This window comes from Malaclemys terrapin, chromosome 2, assembly GCF_027887155.1.
Source record: "Malaclemys terrapin pileata isolate rMalTer1 chromosome 2, rMalTer1.hap1, whole genome shotgun sequence".
Taxonomy (NCBI): domain Eukaryota; kingdom Metazoa; phylum Chordata; order Testudines; family Emydidae; genus Malaclemys; species Malaclemys terrapin.
In genome coordinates, this window is record NC_071506.1 from 250,248,702 (window position 1) to 250,269,008 (window position 20,307).

General features: G+C 39.4%; 1 protein-coding gene across 2 annotated transcripts; it reads right to left on the reverse strand.

Annotated features, from left to right (window-relative positions):
* Window positions 1-6,761: 6,761 nt before the first annotated feature.
* Window positions 6,762-16,647, reverse strand: SKIDA1 (SKI/DACH domain containing 1). 2 transcript variants are annotated; one of them, XM_054021149.1, is made up of 2 exons: window positions 13,759-16,647; window positions 6,762-12,915 (listed from the first exon to the last, which is right to left on the reverse strand). In XM_054021149.1, exon 2 carries the CDS (start codon window positions 12,818-12,820, stop codon window positions 10,289-10,291), a length of 2,532 nt encoding a protein of 843 aa, XP_053877124.1. In that variant the 5' UTR covers window positions 12,821-12,915; window positions 13,759-16,647; the 3' UTR covers window positions 6,762-10,288. The 2 variants fall into 2 exon arrangements, with proteins under 2 accessions (XP_053877124.1, XP_053877123.1); XM_054021148.1 differs by having other exon boundaries at window positions 6,762-12,918.
* Between the last annotated feature and the right edge of the window lie 3,660 nt (window positions 16,648-20,307).

Consider the following 20,307-nt stretch of genomic DNA (forward strand, 5'->3'; position numbering starts at 1 on the left):
AAAATAAAATTGTAAATACCCACGTTATAAACTAATTAACTAAATAATTGTGGATATAGCTACAACATTAGGACTAACGATATAAACCTCACATAATTAAAAATATAATGTACCCTTCCTTTTCTTTTTTGTTTAACTTTCCTGTAGTGACCTGTCCCATAACCTTGTAATCCACTGTGGGATATTTTCTTTCTGGCCTCTTCTTTTGTTACACCCCCACAGGTTTCCAGTCTAGATGCTTTTTTTCCTTATAAACGCGTATTTCAAAAATATTTGACCTATTTGACTAAGAGACATTCATACATATTGGGTTAAGGTTAGAGGTTTCCGATTATTTTATTAGTCTTCCTTAAGCAACTACACCGGAATTTAAAAAAAAATGAAAATATTGCAGGAAATTGCTGCATTAGCAGCTTTAGTTGTTTTGGTTTTTAAACAGTTTGAAAAGTGGGTACTTCAAATGTGCCTGGCTTTTATAATATTTTGATACATATTTGGGCGGATCCACGGCTGGTGTAAATTGTCATGGCTCCATTGATCTCAATAAACCACCCTATTGTGCCTATACTCTATGTATATATGGTACTGCCTGTTATGTAAAACAGACGATATTCTGAGAATCCTGCAGTACCTAGGTGCACAGCGAGAGTGGCCTCCGTAGTTTCGTTTTTCCCTGATTTTGCTCGTTGTGGTAGACTCTAAAGGCAGATCATTTTATTTTATAATAAATATCACATTGGAGAGGAGTTTCAGGAAGAGTAAGTTCAAATCTGTGATTTTTTTTTTTAAACCATACACAAGGTTTTCTTGGAAGGACTCTCAGAATGAAAGCATCTAGTTGTTTGTTTTCAGATTTGATCTTTGAATGTTTCTGTGAGCAAAAGATTTGAAAGCAAAATGAAAGCAGAGCTATGGCGCGTATATCCTTATAGCTTTACTCAGAAGAAGAATTCACCCCGATGAATTGAGTAATATCTATCGGGACTCCTACAGCACATAAGAAGACGAAGCTAATGTATCTTCTTCAAATTACAAGCGAATATTTCTTTCGTGACACATTTATCTTCAATAATCTTGGATTATTAGGGATGCAAATTCTTAATCTCTATAATATCGGCGCAATACTATTAACATTTTTGATTGTTAATAGGGAAAATCAAAACTTCCTTAGTGCAGACAAATCTGCCACATATTGATGTATAAACACTTGACGTACAATTAAAAACAGCTCTTTGCAGTTAGCACTGTGCTTGATTCTAATACAAAAGTATCCTATGTTTATATGTAGTTCCTCATTTTGATATAATCAGATGCAATCGCATTTCATAACCAAGTGCAAGCAGTATTCTCAAACTAAAAGACATCTTGGATTTGCGTGTCGTGTGAAGTCACTGCACCTAGCACGGTCCCAATAAAATTACGTTATAATTTGTTCTCGGGTTCAGATGGAAATTCTAGAACTATTCTCAAATACTCTGGTGAGCTTCCATAAACTGAACGTCCATAAAGCTGCTTACATAACACTTGAGAATTACAGTACTTCGAGTTGTGGACGAAATACAGCTCAGTGTTGGAATTTTCACATTAAATCCTCAGAGAGAGAGAGAGAGAGAGAGAGACTGGCCTTTGGGAAGATAGGAACCATGTCTTTTAACCATGTTGGCGCAGAGTTCTTGCTCTTTATCCTCTTCGTATGCGACAAAGGTTAACATACATTATAAAAAGGAGCCATCAAACTTCCCAAGCTATAGATGATTATAAACAAAACTAAAAAAACAAAACAAAACCCTATCTCCAGCCCTGAGTAAGAAGCTAACATTTCCAACAGGGAAACGTTTCTTTAAAATGCCCTCTGTACAGATTTCTTGATCTGGCATCCCTCAGATTATTGGGATAATATTTATATTTATCTGCATTTACACAGCTATAGAGATAAATGCCAATTTACACAGACTTGTTCGATGTTGTTTAACGGCATGGCTTGTTTAGAACTAAATATATTTGTACATCCCTTTATGAATAAACATACTGAAATCATAAACTAATTAATAAATTTTACTGCTATAAATTGCAAACCCGAGGCCATAATTTATAGAATAAACTATCCTTAGAATATAAAAGAGACGATGGGATCATAGCTGGGAAGACCAGGCATTATTTTGCAGTGTATATTGAATTCTGTTCTCTTTTTCTTCTAACACATCATTCACTAAGAATATTATATGGCCTCAAGTGAACCTGGCAGATTTTGCTGGGTACAAATATATCACAATTGGAAATAATCTGAAAACCCGTTTTATGGGTATAATATGTTACTTCAAACATCCACAGTAGACACAGTGACGTTTTTCAAATGGTCTGGAACACTGTCCATTAAATGGCACGTTATCACTACTTACTCTTTACCAATAGTGTCATGTACATGGAAATGAAAACGGACATTTCCAAAAGTGAGCAACTTCTTTGTCGTGCAGTTTACTAGATAAGATTTCTGATTTTGCTGTTGTGCGATTGTGTCGAACAGTTTGCTGCTAAATCTTTGGAATACAATAGCAAAGTCGGTAAATATGAAACGTGTTGGCACAGGTTATTTTTCACACTCACCACACATACACTTACGTACAAAGAGCCTGCAAAGCCAGCAAATATGCTATTTAGAGTATGTGTAATTGCTTTTCTGAAGCTCTCTTTGATTCTTAAATCAGGTTTATTCAAACTAGGCGTCAGGTTTGTTTGAGGAATAAAAAAGTTCGCTCGCCAAGTTATCCTCACCCAAATAATGAAATGGCATTTTTAACAAGTAACTAATAGATTCCTGTTTACCAAAATATATTAGCTAGTAATCAGGAGTAGCACTACATTAATGGCTCTAATACAGCAAACCCTTCAATGTAAAACAAAGAGTTGATATCGAATGCCTCTTGGAATGGATTGTGTCACTGCTATTAGAATGGATGTATTTAATTATAAACAGGTACATTTTTGTTATCCCAGAAAGATAAAGAAAGAGGAATGACAGTTTGAAATATAATACAAAGATGTGAAGTGAACCGAATGGCAGCTAAAGACAAGGGTTTATCTCCACGTGTTTCTGGGACGTGTTTCCCAACTAAACTTTGTAGTGATCTTTGGGGAAAACCAAATACAGCTTGATGGAAACATCCTGTTTTGAGGGAAATGGACTGTACAACCCCACATATCTATTTCGAGTGTGTTAATCAAACTGGAAAAGAACTGGAAGCTAAAGATCTGAATTTGGCGGATTCTTGCATTTTACACATTGCAATTCAGTATTGATCATAAAATTCAATTTTGAAAATAGCTTCTGTCCTGGGTGGCGTGGGTTATGTTATCTCAGTATCTACACAAATCGATTGGTCTAAAAACAACCTTCACCTTAGTTTCTATACTATAGAGAAACGCAACGTTATTTATAAAAGAGGAGAGTAGGAACAGTAGAAAGTTAATAGATGTGGGTTGTACAAAAATCCGTGAAACAAGTGCTTTAAACCCACGGTGATTTCTCCTAATAGCGAAATCAGAAAGATCGAGCGAGAGGGAGAGATTTTAGGAAAGAGAATAGCCCTGTATACGTTTCTAGAGAGGAATTTACGTTTCACCACGATTTATATTTGGTAATATACAGACACGTGCACTCAGAGTGAGTTTAAATGTAACAGCGTTTATGTTTCAGTTACAGTTAGCAGGGCGGGTTTCATTTTCCTTTTAAAGCAATGAAGAGTAAAATCTCTTGCCCAACAACACTCTGCAGCCTAGCGTTTAAACCCAGCAGCCACAGCGCCGTGTTTGCTTCGGGAACTCCTCTGTGCATGAAACGGCGTGCGGGGTACTTTGGGGGAAATTCAATACATTTTTTTCCAGTCAGAAACTGGAATCTGCAGGTTCTTCTCCAAATCGCGATTGCCTTTCCTTTTCCTAGCAAGTCCCAAACCACAACAATGGCAGAGAAGCGAAGGGGATGGGAATCTTTTTAAAACAAAACTGCAATTTTCCCTCTAAAGACTGCACTTTTCAGTTAGCACTTTGATTTTTTCTCCCGTTTTACTGCCTCCTGAGTCCCTCTGTAGCAAAGTTTCCAATGGATGGTGTGTGTGTGTGTGTGTGTGTGTGTGTGTGTGTGTGTGTGTGTGTGTGTGTGTGTGTGTGTGTGTGTGTGTGTGATCCTTTAGTGGTTTATGTTAACAAAGGAGAGACGTGAACATTGCACGTGTATTTTCTTCATTTTCAGATTATTTACTTAGCATTTTCTGCATTAAGCGGGTATTGGATTTTCTTCTTTTGATGAATACCGGATCTGGGTAATTCCTGGGGCTTGGCTGCGAGGAGATTTTTAAAGGCGTCTATTTGCGAAATATGAAGGATTCGCCTCTAACACGAGTTGGTTTTAACCAAATGATCAGATTTTTGCTTGTGAAAACGCGGCCCTTTCATTTCCCACTGACAGCAGCAAGGCTCCCCAACAGGCCGGATGCCCGCAGGATTGCACTGAACTGGCCTGCGTGATACTGAACTCCACTTTCCGCTTAGCTCTTCAGACCCTCATCATTAAAAGCGCACCTTTGAGTGCATTAAAATCTGAAAGATCATCTTTTTTCACCAGAAGAGACCTACTCCTGCAGCATCTCTGAAAGGTCACCAGCTCCGCCATGGCTGATCCCAGCTTTTGCTACAGGCCACATTAGCAGAGCGGCCATTTACTGCCCCTTGATTGCACCAATGACCAGGTTACCTCATAAAGCCATTCACACTCAACAATGGGGATTTTCTCAACAATTAACAAGAAACAACATAATAAACCCATTTACAAAGCCCTGGCTATTTACTATAAATTAGGCACTCTTTAAGAGACCAGCGCGTAATTTCACACACTTTACAACTGCAACTGCATTTTAAACGCGAGAGTAAACAACCTTGTTGCACTTTTCTCATTGACCTGTCTGTGCAGCTCACCACTATGTTTTTTTCTCTTTCGTGTGTGCTGTTTTATTTGTATTGTGGAGCTCCCAGCCGTATCACCCCCAAATCCGTATTTGCTTTCCACATGGCAATTTGATTTTCAGATGGATTGGGTAGGGGAAGGGAAATTGCATTCTACCTTATTTCTTTAAAACCTAAACCCCCAAATAACAAGTGGGGCTGCAGGAAGTGTATTTTTTGTTATCTTTTCCCGACGATGTTGGCCGGCTGCGTCACTCATTTAATTATTGAGTTGTTTTCAATATGGGCAGTTAACTATTACATTTTAGAGACAGTTAACTAGTGCGGCGCCTGTGTATGACAGAGAGACAGAGAGGGGGGAGATCACACAAAAGAAGAGCAAAGTGAAATGGATGATCAACCAGAGGAACTACCAAAATGGGGGAAAATATGTGAGCCTGATCTTCATTTTCACTGGCCCCCTCAAACAGCAGCCTGAGAGCAGCCGCCTGCAAAAAGGCCACTTTGATGTGAATCTATGTGAGAGCTACTGGTAGTGAGTGAGTGCAGGAGCTCCTGTTCCGCCTCGCCTAATGAGTGGGTAACAAATTCGAGAGAGAGAGAAAGAGGTCTGGGCGAAAAATCACAAAGAATTTGTTTTCCATAAAGCAAGATGGCGGCATTTTTAGTGTTGTCCCCAAGTGTCTGCACGATATTAAGGGGAGTCTCTAGACCATCACTGCTACATTTCAGGGGAGAACTTTAGCTCACATGTTCCTGCCAACGAATCTGATGATTTTGAAGGCAAAGTACAGTGGTAACCTTATGTTGCACGCTACACCACAGACTTTAGGGCCAACTTCCTTCTTCTTTCTCGTCAGGAAGCAGAGATACTGGTCACTCCGGCTCATCACACTCATTTACAAAGTATAAAACGAGGCGTTGCTGGCTCCATCCAAACTGCCCCCCCCCCCCGTTTACAAACACAGCTGTTGCAGTATATTTGCAATGCTAAGGATAAAGCCACCAGCAGCGAAGAGCAAACGAGAGATGATGCAGGAAAGGGTTTCTCGGCATCTGGAAAGGACAGAACGCCTTGTTTTTGAAACTGTCAATTCTCTCAACCCCTATTGTGAGAGCTTCATGCAAAACATCTAGGGCCTTTTAAAGCTGGGACTTGTGAGGCCGCCTGAGATTGAAAAGGAGGGGGTGGGGGGCTAGGGCATAGTAAATAATTATATCAGAACAGTTTAAAAAATGCAACTTTGAAGACCTAAAATCAGTTAACTGCATACCCAGGTGTCCTTTCCCAAAATGTTTGGAAAGTGTCCTCTATTTAACAGAAAGCAATTTGGCTACAGAGGAATGAGAAACTCCACATTCAACCATGGAACTGATAAACGGTACATTCTTAAACATGATTGTAAGGGTAAATACCAGGGGGAAAACCTCGTGAATGGCTCATTTTTGTAAATCTGATTTAGCTAGGTAGATTCCAATGCCTTTGTCCTTATTTTGAGAGATTTATTTTAATTTGTACACGATTGTACTTTTTAACTTTAAAGTTATGTCCAAACAGATTTTAAGCTGAACCATTAAAATTTTTCAGTAACCATTTTAACTGTAGAAACCACAACTAACCACGTTCTCTGTGTTATATATTTTCTAGTATATTACATGTATTACAATAGTTTTTCTACAGATTACCACTGAATTAGACGCCTGCATAGAAAAAATGCCAATTTTTACATCCCTCTCTCTATCTTAACCACTCACACGTGTGAAGTGTAACAAACAAAAACATGATAGCATTGTTCTTATTTCTGCAGAAACTTTAATTTATTGGCGACTAAATCTGATATAGGAAAAAAGGTCAGAGACCATGCAGAAAATCACCAAGTGAATGATTGAACAGCAAACGTCATACAACAGCCACCACCATTTTTGCATTATTGCTACATAGTGGCGTTTTAAATAAACCAGTAAAGAGATTATTCCACTGTAGTCAAGTAAGTGTATATTATAGAACAATCACTTTTAAAAGTAAATTGTTGTAAACTGAAAGTTACATCTTTTAAGGCAATATACCTGGTTGCTGAAGGCATTACACATGTTCCCTTTTTTAATGCTCTAGAGAATTAGACATAGTCCAAAACTTCCTTTGTCTTCAATGTGGTCGCAGAAATCTTCCCAATAAATGTATCAGTAGCCTCTACTTGTAGCAAAATCTCTGGAATAATGTTCCAGACAAGTTCAAGTACTCTCCTAGGTGTGTTTTATTTATTATTATTCTTTTATTTCATTTTATTGATATATGCATTGTACATCAAGAAACTGGAAAACTGTCAAGTTTCATAGCTGATACCCTTTAGTTTCTCTTTCCTACAAACATTACAGCAATACCATAATCCCGCTGGCTAGAAAACCCTTGTTTTCCTCAGTATTAAGACTTACCTTTATTGGGGGGAAATGTGCTATTTATAACAGTAATTTTATTTTATTATTATCATCATCCTGTCTAAAATTATAATAAACTGTGTTCGCAAGAATTATTACAACACAGTGAGAAACAGCTCCCAAACTACCAGGGATTTGAAATAATACCTATTTCAGTAAATTCTTGTACCTGGCAGATTACTCTAATAGAAGTAAAAACTCAAATGTTCTTGCTAGTGGCTTGAAACTAAACTGAGGTGTACACGTGTGACAATTATTTGGCTATTTAACTTCTTGCCTTTTGATGGTGCCTTTATTCATCATACTTCAGCAGAAAAGTCTGCAGGAATGATACACTCAGGAATGTATTTGACTTGGTGGTGTTCATTCTCCAGCTTCCATAAACTGGAACTATTAATTCATGTAGGGCGACAGAGCTAATATCAGAGCTGGGCGCCATATTTTACGTTTTAAACTCCATTGAATGTATTTGGTCTGAATTTGTGCTTTGTTTCTTTCCCCAATATTAGTTAGAGAGTCAAAACAAATCGTCTCTGCTATTTTTAAGTTAGGGTCAAGTCAACATGTCTCTAATTGTAAATACACAGGGTCAGTGGAGGAAGCTACTTTTAAAATGATATACGTACTGTTTAATAGATAAGGCGAAATTTCAGGTTTTAAGCTTGCATATTGTAGCTTTGTAGATTTCTGTCAAGGGGAGACCCTTTTCAATCAAACCCTGCTTTCCCAAAGAGCCAGGGGATTTTCCTGAACAGTAAATTGTGTACGTATTTACATATTTCTGGAAATAAGCCTGTAATTTATGCAGCTCCAAACACTCGAATGTAAACATTAATTTCAGAACAACTTCATCCAGTAAACAGATTTTTAACGGCCACCATAATTTCCGCTGAGCAGGTTAAATATGCAATGCACCTTTTGCAATTGGCAACTTAAAGTGTGTGTATGGGGGGGAAGGGTGAATCAATTGAAAGGCAATTGTTTACTTTTTCTAAATATATTTGGCTGCAGGTATTCTTAGAAGAGGTCTTCTACAATGAGAGGAAAACCACGGTGTGCATATATATAGTAAATAGAGCTGAAAGCAGCCAGTGTCTACTTGGAATATTTAGAGACAAAGAGGGTAGAGGATAAAAAATAGGCAGTGAATTTCCATAAGAAATGTTGACTCTGAGTCACACAATAAACATTTCATTGCTGTTTTTTTTTCTTTTTTGATTTATGATAAATTATTCTCCCGGAATTAATGAAGAGGTGGAATCTCTAAAATGTAATTTGGAAAAGACTCTAGTATAAATAAAATGGAAATTAAGATTAACCCAGCAATTTTTAATCTCAAACTCTGCTGATTCAGCAGCCCAATTGTAACTGACCTTTTCAAATCCCCAACTTTTCAAACTATTTTATTATAACTTTGGAACGTATTTCCCTCCCAAAATATAAACACTACATTGTTCAAGACTGCCTTAAATTGGGTTAATAACAGTTTTATTTAAAAACAAAACAAAACAAAAATAACCTCTGGAAGCGTATTTCCTCCAAATAAAAACCTTAAACTTTCAGATGAAGAGGAAATTATGGACAACTCTGCAATAAGTCGAAATGTATGAAATCAGGAATTTTTAAACAGTGTTTTTAATTGAAAATAAAGCTAAAGCATGCTTTTCAACAGTGCAAATTTTCATAATTTTGATTTACTGCTTCCATCATCACAACATATTACACCAGCATGTCTTACCCAGGGCTAGACTCTAGAAGTCTACCTGTTAAACTATTTCGATATTAAGTGCAAATATAGATAATTGCCTCTGATTGTCACGTGCAGTAGAAATGCTTCTGCTACATAGATAGGATGGTATTGCAAAACTCAAGTTTCAAGAGATTCGGATAAAACAGTGAAGTGTACTAAGGTCTAAATGCCTGAGTTTTGGTGCCAAAAAGCTATGAATAACATGATATTCTCATTTTGTGTATTCTTTCCACTTATGGCCTCACGTTTCACTTTCTGTGTTGCATTTACCGCTTTGCTATTTCCTCCATCGAGTGTGAGAGGTTAGACCATAAATTGTACTGCTATACAGACAAATATTTTAGTTGCTTTGCAAGTTAGTAAGGGGCATGTTCAGATCAAAATTGAAGTAGGACATTAGTGGGTAACAGTAACCGTATTTAAGACTTTGGGGGTGAAGCAAAAAGTCTTTCCAATTGCAAAGAGTGACTGTACAAGTAAAAAGACACCCTTTACCAAAAACAGAATTCCATATTTATTTACTAGTTTTGAGATGAGGCAGCTTTTCCAGTGCTCCAGCTGTACTCCAACCCCAACCTTTCCAAACCATAGAAAAATTAGTAAATGCAACTGCTCTTGGAAAAAAAGCCCCCTACTCTGGAAAACAAAGCTCCCGAAAAGTAGAGACTGCTGCCACATTGAATTATAGTGAACCCTTACTGTGCAACCAAGTAACTTAACAAACTTTAACTGAATTAACAGTTCGACTTCCATTTTCGAAATCTAGTGCATAAATTTAATGGCTCATTCTAATATTTATTATTCAACCTTTTGACATTTATTTGTAGCAGTTGAATTGAGGTACCGGTGCATTATTAGCATTTAAACAGTAAAGTGTTCCAGCTCTACGATAATAACTGAGTTTAAGTTGAGTCTTTAGCCTGAAGTACTCTGTGGAATGTAAAAATTACCCAGACAAACAAACAAACAAATAAAGACTGTAATGGAAAAGAAAATAGTAATCCGATTTCTATCTTCACAATGTGATAAAACAGGACTCCAAAAGTGTGTAAAGCATTAAGGGGCTTGTACAAACCATCCTGTCGAGTTTAAAACAAAAGAAAGGTAAAGGTGGTTCAAGAAAGTATTTTCCAAACTATTTTATTAATTAAATTTCCTGAATTTGTGGCTAGGTGGAAGAGGTATTGCAGAACCGCCCAACTGCCATTTCCATACAGGATGGGCCTTGTGAGGTGGTTGCGAATCCTTAGTGGTGTTTAAGGAATAAGCTGGCAACAAATCCCCATCATTGCCAATAATTAGTGACGGTGGACAGGGAAAATTTGCCATGAAATTAAACGGCCTTTTCACTGCTGATGCTACATTGCTGGCTACCCTTTTGCGTCTATTGGTAACTGTAAAATCATCCAGTGTTCCTTCATGTGTCTCAATTTTACCTGTAGGACGTGGGCTTCTAGCTGATTTCAAATTTGGTTTGACTGGAGGAGTCTGCAGTACAGGTCGCTTTCCCAAAACCAATGTCCTGTAATTTTTTCTCACCCTCGCTCCAAATTTATACTCCCCATCCTCAGGTTTTGGAGTACCTAAAGTGCATGAAAGGACCTGACTCTGAGTCAGCGTGTTTAAGGAAGTGGTTTCTTTCTCAGTGCATGCAGAATCTTCCTGGGCTGTTAATAAAACGTCCGGGTTATTACTCTCAGTCACACCGTTAAATTCATCCTTAGTATCATTGCACTCACACTTTAGCTTATGTTTTGAAAGGTCAGGTTCATAGTCTTCATTCGTACTGCTATCCTCTATTTTGATTTTAATATTGTGCAGGAATGGCAATGCCTTATTGCCCGGATCAGTGCATTCAAGCTCAGCTGCTGCTGTTGTAGAAGCACGATCAGTTTGCAAAGAGGGTAAATCCGTGGCAAATTCAATACAATGAGGGATTTTGGAATCTTCTTCTGAATTTGCTGCTGTTGGTGAAGAATCATTATTTAAGAACCTAGCAGCTATTGTATTGTTATCTGCACAGTGTGTAGTTGTTGCTTGAAGGCATTTCCTTGCCTCTCTGAGTATTCTTTGTTGTGGAAATGCATTGTTTGTCTTTGGGCTAGGTGAAGAGGCCCCCTTTGCAGCACAGTTAATTGTTAGGTCAGTACTCTTTACATTATTGGAAAATTCAGGGTGTGGGAATGTGATCTCAGATACCCTATCATTCCTTATCTCAGCAAAACAACTTCCAAGGCTGCTGGAGCAGCACACTGGAGGTGCTTTGGGTGCCCAGCTTTGATGACTCCATTCCTCTGGCAATTCCGATTTGACACCACACTGAGCACTTTTGAGGTCGGGAAGCCTGCCTGCCTCCTCGAAAGCTGGCGATTTGGTGGGGGCGGCCGTGGCCAAATGATACAAGAAGTTGGCCTGGGCCATGCTGGGGGGGTTGCAGAAACTGGTTCGCCTGAAGCGGATGCTTTGCACCGAGACCTGGCTGGAAACCGAGCTGGAGTCGGAGTCTGAGGTCGTATCCTCCTCCTCGGAGCTGACCTCGCTGGAGTCCGAGACGCCGCTGCCTTCCTCCTCGTCGTCTTCCTCCTCCTCCTCCGAGGACACGGAGTTGCTGGTGCTGGAGAGGCTGGACCCGAAGTCAGAGTCGTTGGCCACATGGTCGGAGTAAGAGCTGGACTCCGAGTCACTGCTGTAGCTCTCGGGGAAGCTGCCCAGATGCTGTTGCTGCGGCTGCTGCGGAGAAGTGCAAAAGCCATTGACGAGGTGAAATCTCTCCAGGCAAGCGGCCGTGCTTGCTGCAGCTCCTTTGGGCTTGCAGGGTCTGGGCACGATCAGGAGCCGCCTGGCGCTGCTGGGGGTGTTTAATAAACAGTCCTTTTGGGCGGCCTCACACGGTCTTTTCCTTTTGTATCTGTAAGTCAAACCCACAGGGCTCCCTGCAGCCGCCGCCGCCGCTAGCTTGGTCTGCGCGATGGCGGCGGCGGACTGGTAATAAGCAGCAGCAGCAGCAGCAGCCGGGTGCTTGCTGCAAAGGACGCTCCGAAAATAAGGGGGATCCGAGTGAAAGGTGACATAGTTGCCCACGATCGGGGCAGTTTCATAGTTTAAAGGGGGTTTGCAAGGCGTCCGAGCGATTTCTGGGTAGCTGTGACCAGTGTATTTACTAAAAATGTGAGGTAGATCAGAGGCCGGTAGCAAGCCTGTGTCCCCGGGACGCAAAGCTTTTCTTCTAATTGGCAGAGGCTGAGCCGATTCATTCAAACCCAGCCAGAGTTTGTTCTCTTTCCAAAAGCTGGAGTAGGGGTCGGTGGATGTGTGCTCCGGTTGGAGATCTTTTGTTGACAATGAACGGCTTATTTTCCTCCTTTTTGTCTTAAGGACTCGTTCCGTTTTGCAAGATGTGTAAAGAGCTTCTACGTCCTCTCTGGATATCAGTGTGCATTTGGCTGCATGAAAAGCGATGGAGTTGATGGCTTTGAGTTTCCTCAACTCCTCCAGGTCGCAGTGATGCTTTTTTACTTTTAAATGATCCATTCGCTTGTGCACTGTAGTTCTCGGGATGTTTTTGAGCAGGTCTGTAAAAACCTGAGAGAGTGCAAACATTTGCTTTCCTTTAATGATGAGGTAGCCGAGCCTCACGCCATCCACCTCTTCAAAACCCGACTTCAAGTCTCCCATTTCGTGAATTAAATTATTCCCAGCATTTGCAGAAATAAAGAAAAAAAGCCACACACACAATCCTCAGCCAGATGCTGTATTTGTCTCAAGGCATCCTGCTAATAAAATAACAAAGACTGTTATTCCTGCTCAATGGAGTGCCAAACTTTAGACGAAATTAGAAAAAAACAAAACAAAACATGTGAAACTACAATCTCTGTATATTTTTGTTTGAAAATCAGGTTTGCCAAAGTGTTTCTCTAAGTTGCTGTTGAAGATCAGTACCTGTTCCCTTTCATTCCCTGCTTTTCCATTGGAGAACTATGATAATGGAATGTGAAGGGAGGAAGAGAAAAGAAATGCAGCTGCTATTCCCGCCGCTGCTTTAGCTACAAATAAAATGACAGAGTGAAGTGAGCTCGTCCGGAGACACCTTCATCAATTAATTCCCCTAAAGCCAACGCTGATTGGACACTCCTGACAGGTGATGCAATAAAAATTGATATTCCACCCCTTCCCCCCCAAAAAAATCTCCCACTAATTAGCATACCCTTACACTGCCAAGCCCCCTCCCAAAGTAAATAATACAGTTAGTATATAAATCTTTCTATTAAACAATCTGAGCTCAGATACACTCAGACCTCTCAGACTTCATCGCTAGCTACAGATGTAGGATTTGTATGTTTTTTATTGTCATTATATATATATATATAAATATATATAATGACATTATTTTGGACAAATGCTGCTATTTTGGGCATTATGTGACTGTAAAGGACATAAGTGTTATCATATCGAGAGAAAAGACTTTGGTAATGCAATAATTGTAAACTGATATTTTATTCTGCATTGTGTGGAAAATGAAGCTTAGCGAAAATGTGCAGAATAGCCTGGTATTTCCCTTTTTCAAGCTCAGGGGTGAAAGGCTCTGTTGTTAGAAATCGAGAACGAATACTTACATTTTCGAGTTTCTCTTGATTTTCCTCTTCTATTTAATTGTCGTTCTACAGTCAATGGCTAAGTTTGTTTTTTGCTCTGCATATCAAGGTTTCCAACACCGTAATACTGTCACTCTGTAGTTGAAATTCTGTCTGTAATATTGGGGGAGGGGAAGGAGGACGTGGGCTCACGTCAGACCCATAACAAAGCATAGATAAGCCAGAAATGTACACACTTTTCACAATTAACCGTGCTGGATCACAAGCTGGAATGTCCTAGAGTCCCAGACTCCACGTTAGGATTCTTGTGTGCTGACTGCTTCCAGTAGAGAAAAGAGAATGTAAAATATCCAAGGTGCTTCCAGAGGCTTTACGTAATAACAGAAAAGTGCTGGCACACGATATAGAATATTGCAACGGTCCAGGGCACTTCTGGTTTGCAGCACGTTCAGTTTGGGGTAGACCTGCAGACTTTAGATGTTCCATTTATACCAACCCTTTAAAATCATTTTGAAGAAGCAGCATGAAGGTGTAACCTCTTCGCAGTGACGTTACAATACTTCAGTGTCAGGCACAAATGATTTCGAACATGTTGCAATGTTAGCAAACCTCTTCCTTCGTGCGTTAAAATGATGTTTGCGGTTTGCATGTCAAAAGCTGCAAAAATAACTATCCGCCCATAATCAGTTTTCAACTGAAAACTGGATAGAACACAAGCACTTATATATAGCAGTAGTTTAGTGCATATCCAAAATTAGACACATCCGTGTGATTAAGAAAACATCTCATATTTCTGGGACTAATTTTTCCCTTCTAATTCAAAAGTTCCATTATCCACTCTATAGATTGGCAATATGGTGAGTGGAGCTCGTATTACACCATCAGTTATAGCTGAAATAAATACAAGGATCGCTTTTAAAAAATAATTTTCGATAGTTTTGCATTACAAAGTAGAATACACACAACCTCCCAATTTCGCAGGAATTCTGGCGAGAACTGGGAATTTGCAGAAGTGCCTCCGGAAATTAAGGAAGTCTATTTAGGAGAGTCTGTAACTCAGTAGGTTTGAGATTTGAAAAGCCACCCCTAGACTACTGTTGCTCTCTGCACAGATATAATCGCCGCTCTTCAACTTAATCAATGTGTGTACAAACCACATCTAGTTCTTCCTTTTGAAATCTAAGGATAGTATTCCCCTCCAAGAAACCAGAGCTACAGCAAATTACATTTTGTCCCTTGAATGAGAAAAGGATCATTGAATGGATCTCGTGATATTTCAGCCTTTAAACGTAACCAAGAGGCAGCAGTGAACAATGCCTCGTCACAGCTAATACCATCCACAGAGTTAAGCCTTCTTTTGCTTCGCATCTGGATTTATCAGCATACATTTTCCTTTCTCACTTGCGTAAGAGACATCATGTTATATTCTCTAGCGGAAAGCAAAGTTTCGAGGGAAAACAGCTGCTGGCGTTAAAAGGAAATCCTCGTAGCCTTTCTAAAGCTAGAGACAATAAGGTCGTTTAAAAATTCCTCCTGATGCACTTATATGCTGCTCGCACCCCCACCCCCACCCCCACCCCACTATTCTCCTCCCCCTGTTTTAAGGTTAAGGCTATGGAGTCAAACAGTAAAGAAACAGTAACCTCAGATAAAGCTTTTAAAGAAGACATTACAAAAAAGTGGGCTGAAAAGTCATTTCTTTGCCAGGTAGCTTAGTTCTCTCTCTCTCTCTCTCTCTCTCTCTCTCTCTCTCTCTCTCTCACACGCACTCTCTCTCTCTCTCTCACTCTCTCTCTTTTACTACATATGACAGTTTGGTAATGTGATTCAGTAACTATTTTTAAAATGCATGCTTTTTTGTTTAATACTTGCACTATCAAATGTTTTAAACTACTAGCAGCTATTTGCCAGACCTCCCACCCCCTCACCCCTCCTGAAAGGTACAGCCATTAGCTTCTGGATGTAGTCAGAGCCAACGTTGAAAGGGGGGGGGGAGAAGTCTTAGAAAATCTCTCTCTCTCTCTCTCTCTCTCTCTCTCTCTCACACACACACACACACACACACACTCAATTATAGATATACACACACTTTCAATTGCATATCTTACTCCACATCACACACAGATGTCTTTTGTTTCTTTAATTTCTCCATCATTTTTTGTGCAGAATGAAACAGGCAGCTTTCTTATAGCCATCAGCACACGCTGTATATCAGGATCTTCTTCAGGCACATTGGGGGTAGATCACTATAAAGAGAGCTGGTAGAGGCCCTTACCCGGGCACACATACACAGCAAAGGCAGGGGACTTTAAACTGGATTTGCACGCACACAGGGGTTTGTGATCAATAGCTACCAACATTTATGGTTTAGATTATTAATGTGAAAGCTAGCCAAAAGAATGGACAGGAAAAAATAAAGGTGTCTGTTATCAATTATATTAAAACCTATGCAATAATTTACTCTCTCCCTGTGTGTGTGTGTGTGTGTGTGTGTGTGTGTGTGTGTGTGTGTGTGTGTGAGCAGGCAGATACATATGTATATTTCTTTAGTAATTTTGTTGACCACCTCAGCCTCACTTAAAGTCAAAGATGAACACGACTCAAAAGATGGATGTTTGCCTCCCATTTCTTCAGAACAGAAGGTCTAAGGATGCCCATTTTACCAACTATATGTACATGCAACAATATATAGTTGTGAATACACACATTATCAATCAAATGTGTTCCTTTTCACTTTGAGTAACGTGCAATCTGTGATCTACATCCTAGAGTGAGATAATATTTCAGTTCTGAAGCTGTCTGGCCAAAGGATAAACCTAGTAGAAAATAAAGAGAAAAATAATGTTCATAATATATACAGTAGACATTTTCCCATTTATCTCAGATTAGTTTCATTTTTGAAAAATTGTGTTCAAATATATAGGCTTGTAGAAAATGTTTAATTATATTGCTTCAGAAAGAATGTATAGAACATTTTAGATGCCTTTTTTATTTTATGTTTTGATTTATTTCCATTGTATGATTGTGTTTAAATACTATTACAATTCATCCTGACCTCTTCCTTCTTGAGCAAAGTAATGCACACACCATTTCTTTCAATGTTTAGTTGTGAAATGCAACAGCAATTTACAGCAGTAGTTTTACTAATGAAGCAAATTCTTTTTCCTAAGGATTCATGTGCATTTTCATACTAGGATTGCCACATCATTAGAGCATTTCTATTACTATTTAGTATTATTTTTAAGCACTGGACCAATCTTCAGGTACTGACAGCATTAAATACACTTTTTATTTTCACAGCTTTTATGCAGAAATAGATCATTTAAATGAGAAATAACCTTGTTCACCAGTTTTAGATACACTGTGCATATTGTGCTCATAGGGGATGCAAACAGAAAATAGAGGATATCACAAAGAGTCCAGTAACAGGGTCAAAGAACAGTATACTAAGGTCCTTCTGCTATTTTAAAGTCAACCAAATGTGACTTCAGTGGCTTAAAATTTGCCATAAATTCTAATATGTCAAACATAAGAATGCACAACCAAATTATCCAAAAACCTGGGCCAATTAATTGCCAACTAATAGTAAAAAAAATGATAATTTATCAAACATAATATTACAACTGAGTTATTTCCATGTAAACAAAGCAACAATATATAGTTCTGTTCAGCATTTTTTAAGTTTTATTTTTTCATGTGCATGTATCACACCCACCAGAAATTTCTGGATTTCAGTAAAATCACAAAATAACACAGCAGATGTTGATAATCTTGTTTTTAAAATACAGTTTTTAAGGGGATTTTTTGGACACATACTACATGACATGTTGTCTACTGACCCACAATCAATATGCAGTGACCTTCTACCCTTTTTTTGCCCCTTGACCCATCCTGAATTCAATGCAGCCTTTATACATTTTCAAATCCTTGGATGTAAAGGGGATTTGGCAAAGCTTTGTTCTGAAAGGATCCTAAAATGTGCATTTTTAATTAGACAAAGGTAAAGCAACAAACATTGGGGAAAATCATTTCTTACGTACAGGTGAGCGATTGTAATTTCTATATTCAAGAACGATGTCAGAGAAAACATATTCTGCAAGCTGAAAAGCAATTACAAACACAGGAGATCAGAAGGTTATGGATTGCACCAAATTAGCAATGTGGCACAAATCACTTTCATGACGTAAGGCATGGCCAGGCCACAATCTTCCGGCGCTCCTCATCTCCAAGGACTGTGGGGATTCTGGTGACCCGGGGAGAGGAGAATGGGGAGAGAGAGAGATTTAATCTGAAGCTACAGGCACATTCCCTTATCTCTCTTGCTATCAGCCAGTTTAAAGGACACCATAATTATGAGGGTGATAAAACAATGCCTGCTTATGTGTGCTGAATAAATAAAGCATGTTTACAGCTCTAGAATGTTTCAATTCCAATTAAACGCTATCAAAGAAAAGCCACTTCCCCTCAGCCAGCCCCTATTTACCTTGTTTGTTGCAATATTTTCCTATGAAATACAAACCTTCCAGAATGCCATTAAGGACAAGTTGGTGGTGAAAGAATAGACAGCACACACTCTCGGTCCCACAATTTATTTAGATCTCCTAAGCTTTTATTTGTTTATTTTGCAATGGCCAGCTGCTTGGAGATGCAGTGCTAAAAGGCGCTTAAGTGTCCAGCTCCAAGCTCCACCAACAGGAGAAGGAATTGGGAGTAATTAATGCAGCGCCCATGGGCGATAGAAGAAGGGGGAGGGAGAGAGGAGAAGGGGGCCGGCTATAGTCTCCTGGTTCCGACTCCCGACCAGAACCCAGAGGAGCTTGGTCTCCAAGCAGTGCCGGTTTCCTCTGCATCTGGGACCCCTGGAACCAGGAGGCTGAAAATTCATCCCATTTACTAAGACACAAGGATCATTTAAAATATTCATTGTATCAGGAAATCTCATCGTAATCAGATTAAAATAAGGTTTGGAGGAGTGTTGCCTATGAGGCTGTGTACTAAACACTGATTGGATTACTCAGAAAGCTGATTCTTTTTGTATGTTAGAGTAATAGTACAATGAAAACCAATCATTTTGCCATGGGAGACACTTTTTAAAGCCACGTTTCTCCATTATGTTTTAGAGAACACACTTCTCCCAGATACCATTGTAATTTAAACTTTATATCCCATATTTCTACATGATGTTTATTTTTTAAAGCCCAGGCCTTACAAGTGCTGTGGAATATACAGTGCTGTAGATTGTAGTTTATCTCAATTTCCCTTTAAGCTAACTTAGTCTAAAAGATCAACACTGCTGAATTTAAACTTCTTAAATTAAATGTCCATGGGTGAAATATTTATTTCTTTTTAGTTGGAGCAGAATGTAGTGGAAAAGCCGAGTGTATTTACAGATTTTCTAGATCGTTGTAGGCCCTTTCCTTTTTAAAAGTTTAGACCTCCAATGCCCTCGATTCTACTGGCAGAATTAGGATGGACTTGGAGGGTCCTGAACGTGACCATTCACTAAGGCGGGGGGCTACAGCTTGCAACAACGTGCTCGGCAACTTAATCTTACGCTAAAAAAGGCAGAGAGCGAAAAATAATGGAATACAAACTCTCCCGATATTTGTAGTCACTCCTAAGGTGGATTGTGTATTTGAAGGCTGATGGGAACGTCTGGTTTTTGGAGCAAAAAGGAAAGAAGGTAAGCGTTTGTCCTTGTATCCGCCAGTTCGTGGAGAAACAATGAAAGAACAAAGGGAACCACTTCTCCATTCGAACTCTTTACATTTTCTTCCTCCATTTCAAGCTTATTGTGAGGGGCTGAGGGTGGACTCGCTTAACTTTGCCTTTAGAAACTGTATAGGAGGGTTTGGGTTTAAGAAATTATTAGAAAGTTGCGCAGCAATGTAAATTAAAACATGTTTACTGGTAAAGATCCTCACAATAGCAGTAACAGCAGCCACGATTAAGCAGAAGTTGTTAATTTCATGGATCTAAAACTCCCCAGATAGTCTCCCCAAAACCAACAGCGATCAAAGTGTAGTTTGTATGAGCGTGGATAGGAACCTTTCTTAGGATTTCAGTGCTCCCCAAAGAGAGACTATAGTTTGTGGGACTTAAAAAACAACAACGATTAAAAAGGTTTTAAAATGTGTTCCCAGCAATGATCTCCGTGCTGATTAGCGACGTAAGAAGGGAAACGGGTGAAAACAAAACTTTCGTATAAATAAATCAAATAAATTCCTGCAAGGATAGAGGCAGTGGGGGTGGCGTTATATGCAAATAAATATAATTCACATTTGGTTGAGCAGCAAAAGTCTTGCATTTTTGCCAGTCGGTGTTAGTAGCAAACCCCTGCATAGGACATAATTATATTGAGCTGCCACACTGGGTGGGGTTGTGGCGGAGACAAACACCTTCCTTCCCCCCCCACCCCCCGAAAGCAAAACACGCGGATCAGACAGAGAAGACATAGCTCCAAAGTACCAAAGAGATTGCCTAAGCAGACGCCTCCGTTGCACTCCCTGCCCCTCTTGCAGTGGAGACACGCTTGGTGTTTATATTCCTGCTTTGCTGTATTGTCAGGGA

Excerpts from the sequence above, each read along its gene's own strand:
- SKIDA1 (XM_054021149.1), bottom strand. The coding sequence starts at position 12,820 with ATGGGAGACTTGAAGTCGGGTTTTGAAGAGGTGGATGGCGTGAGGCTC.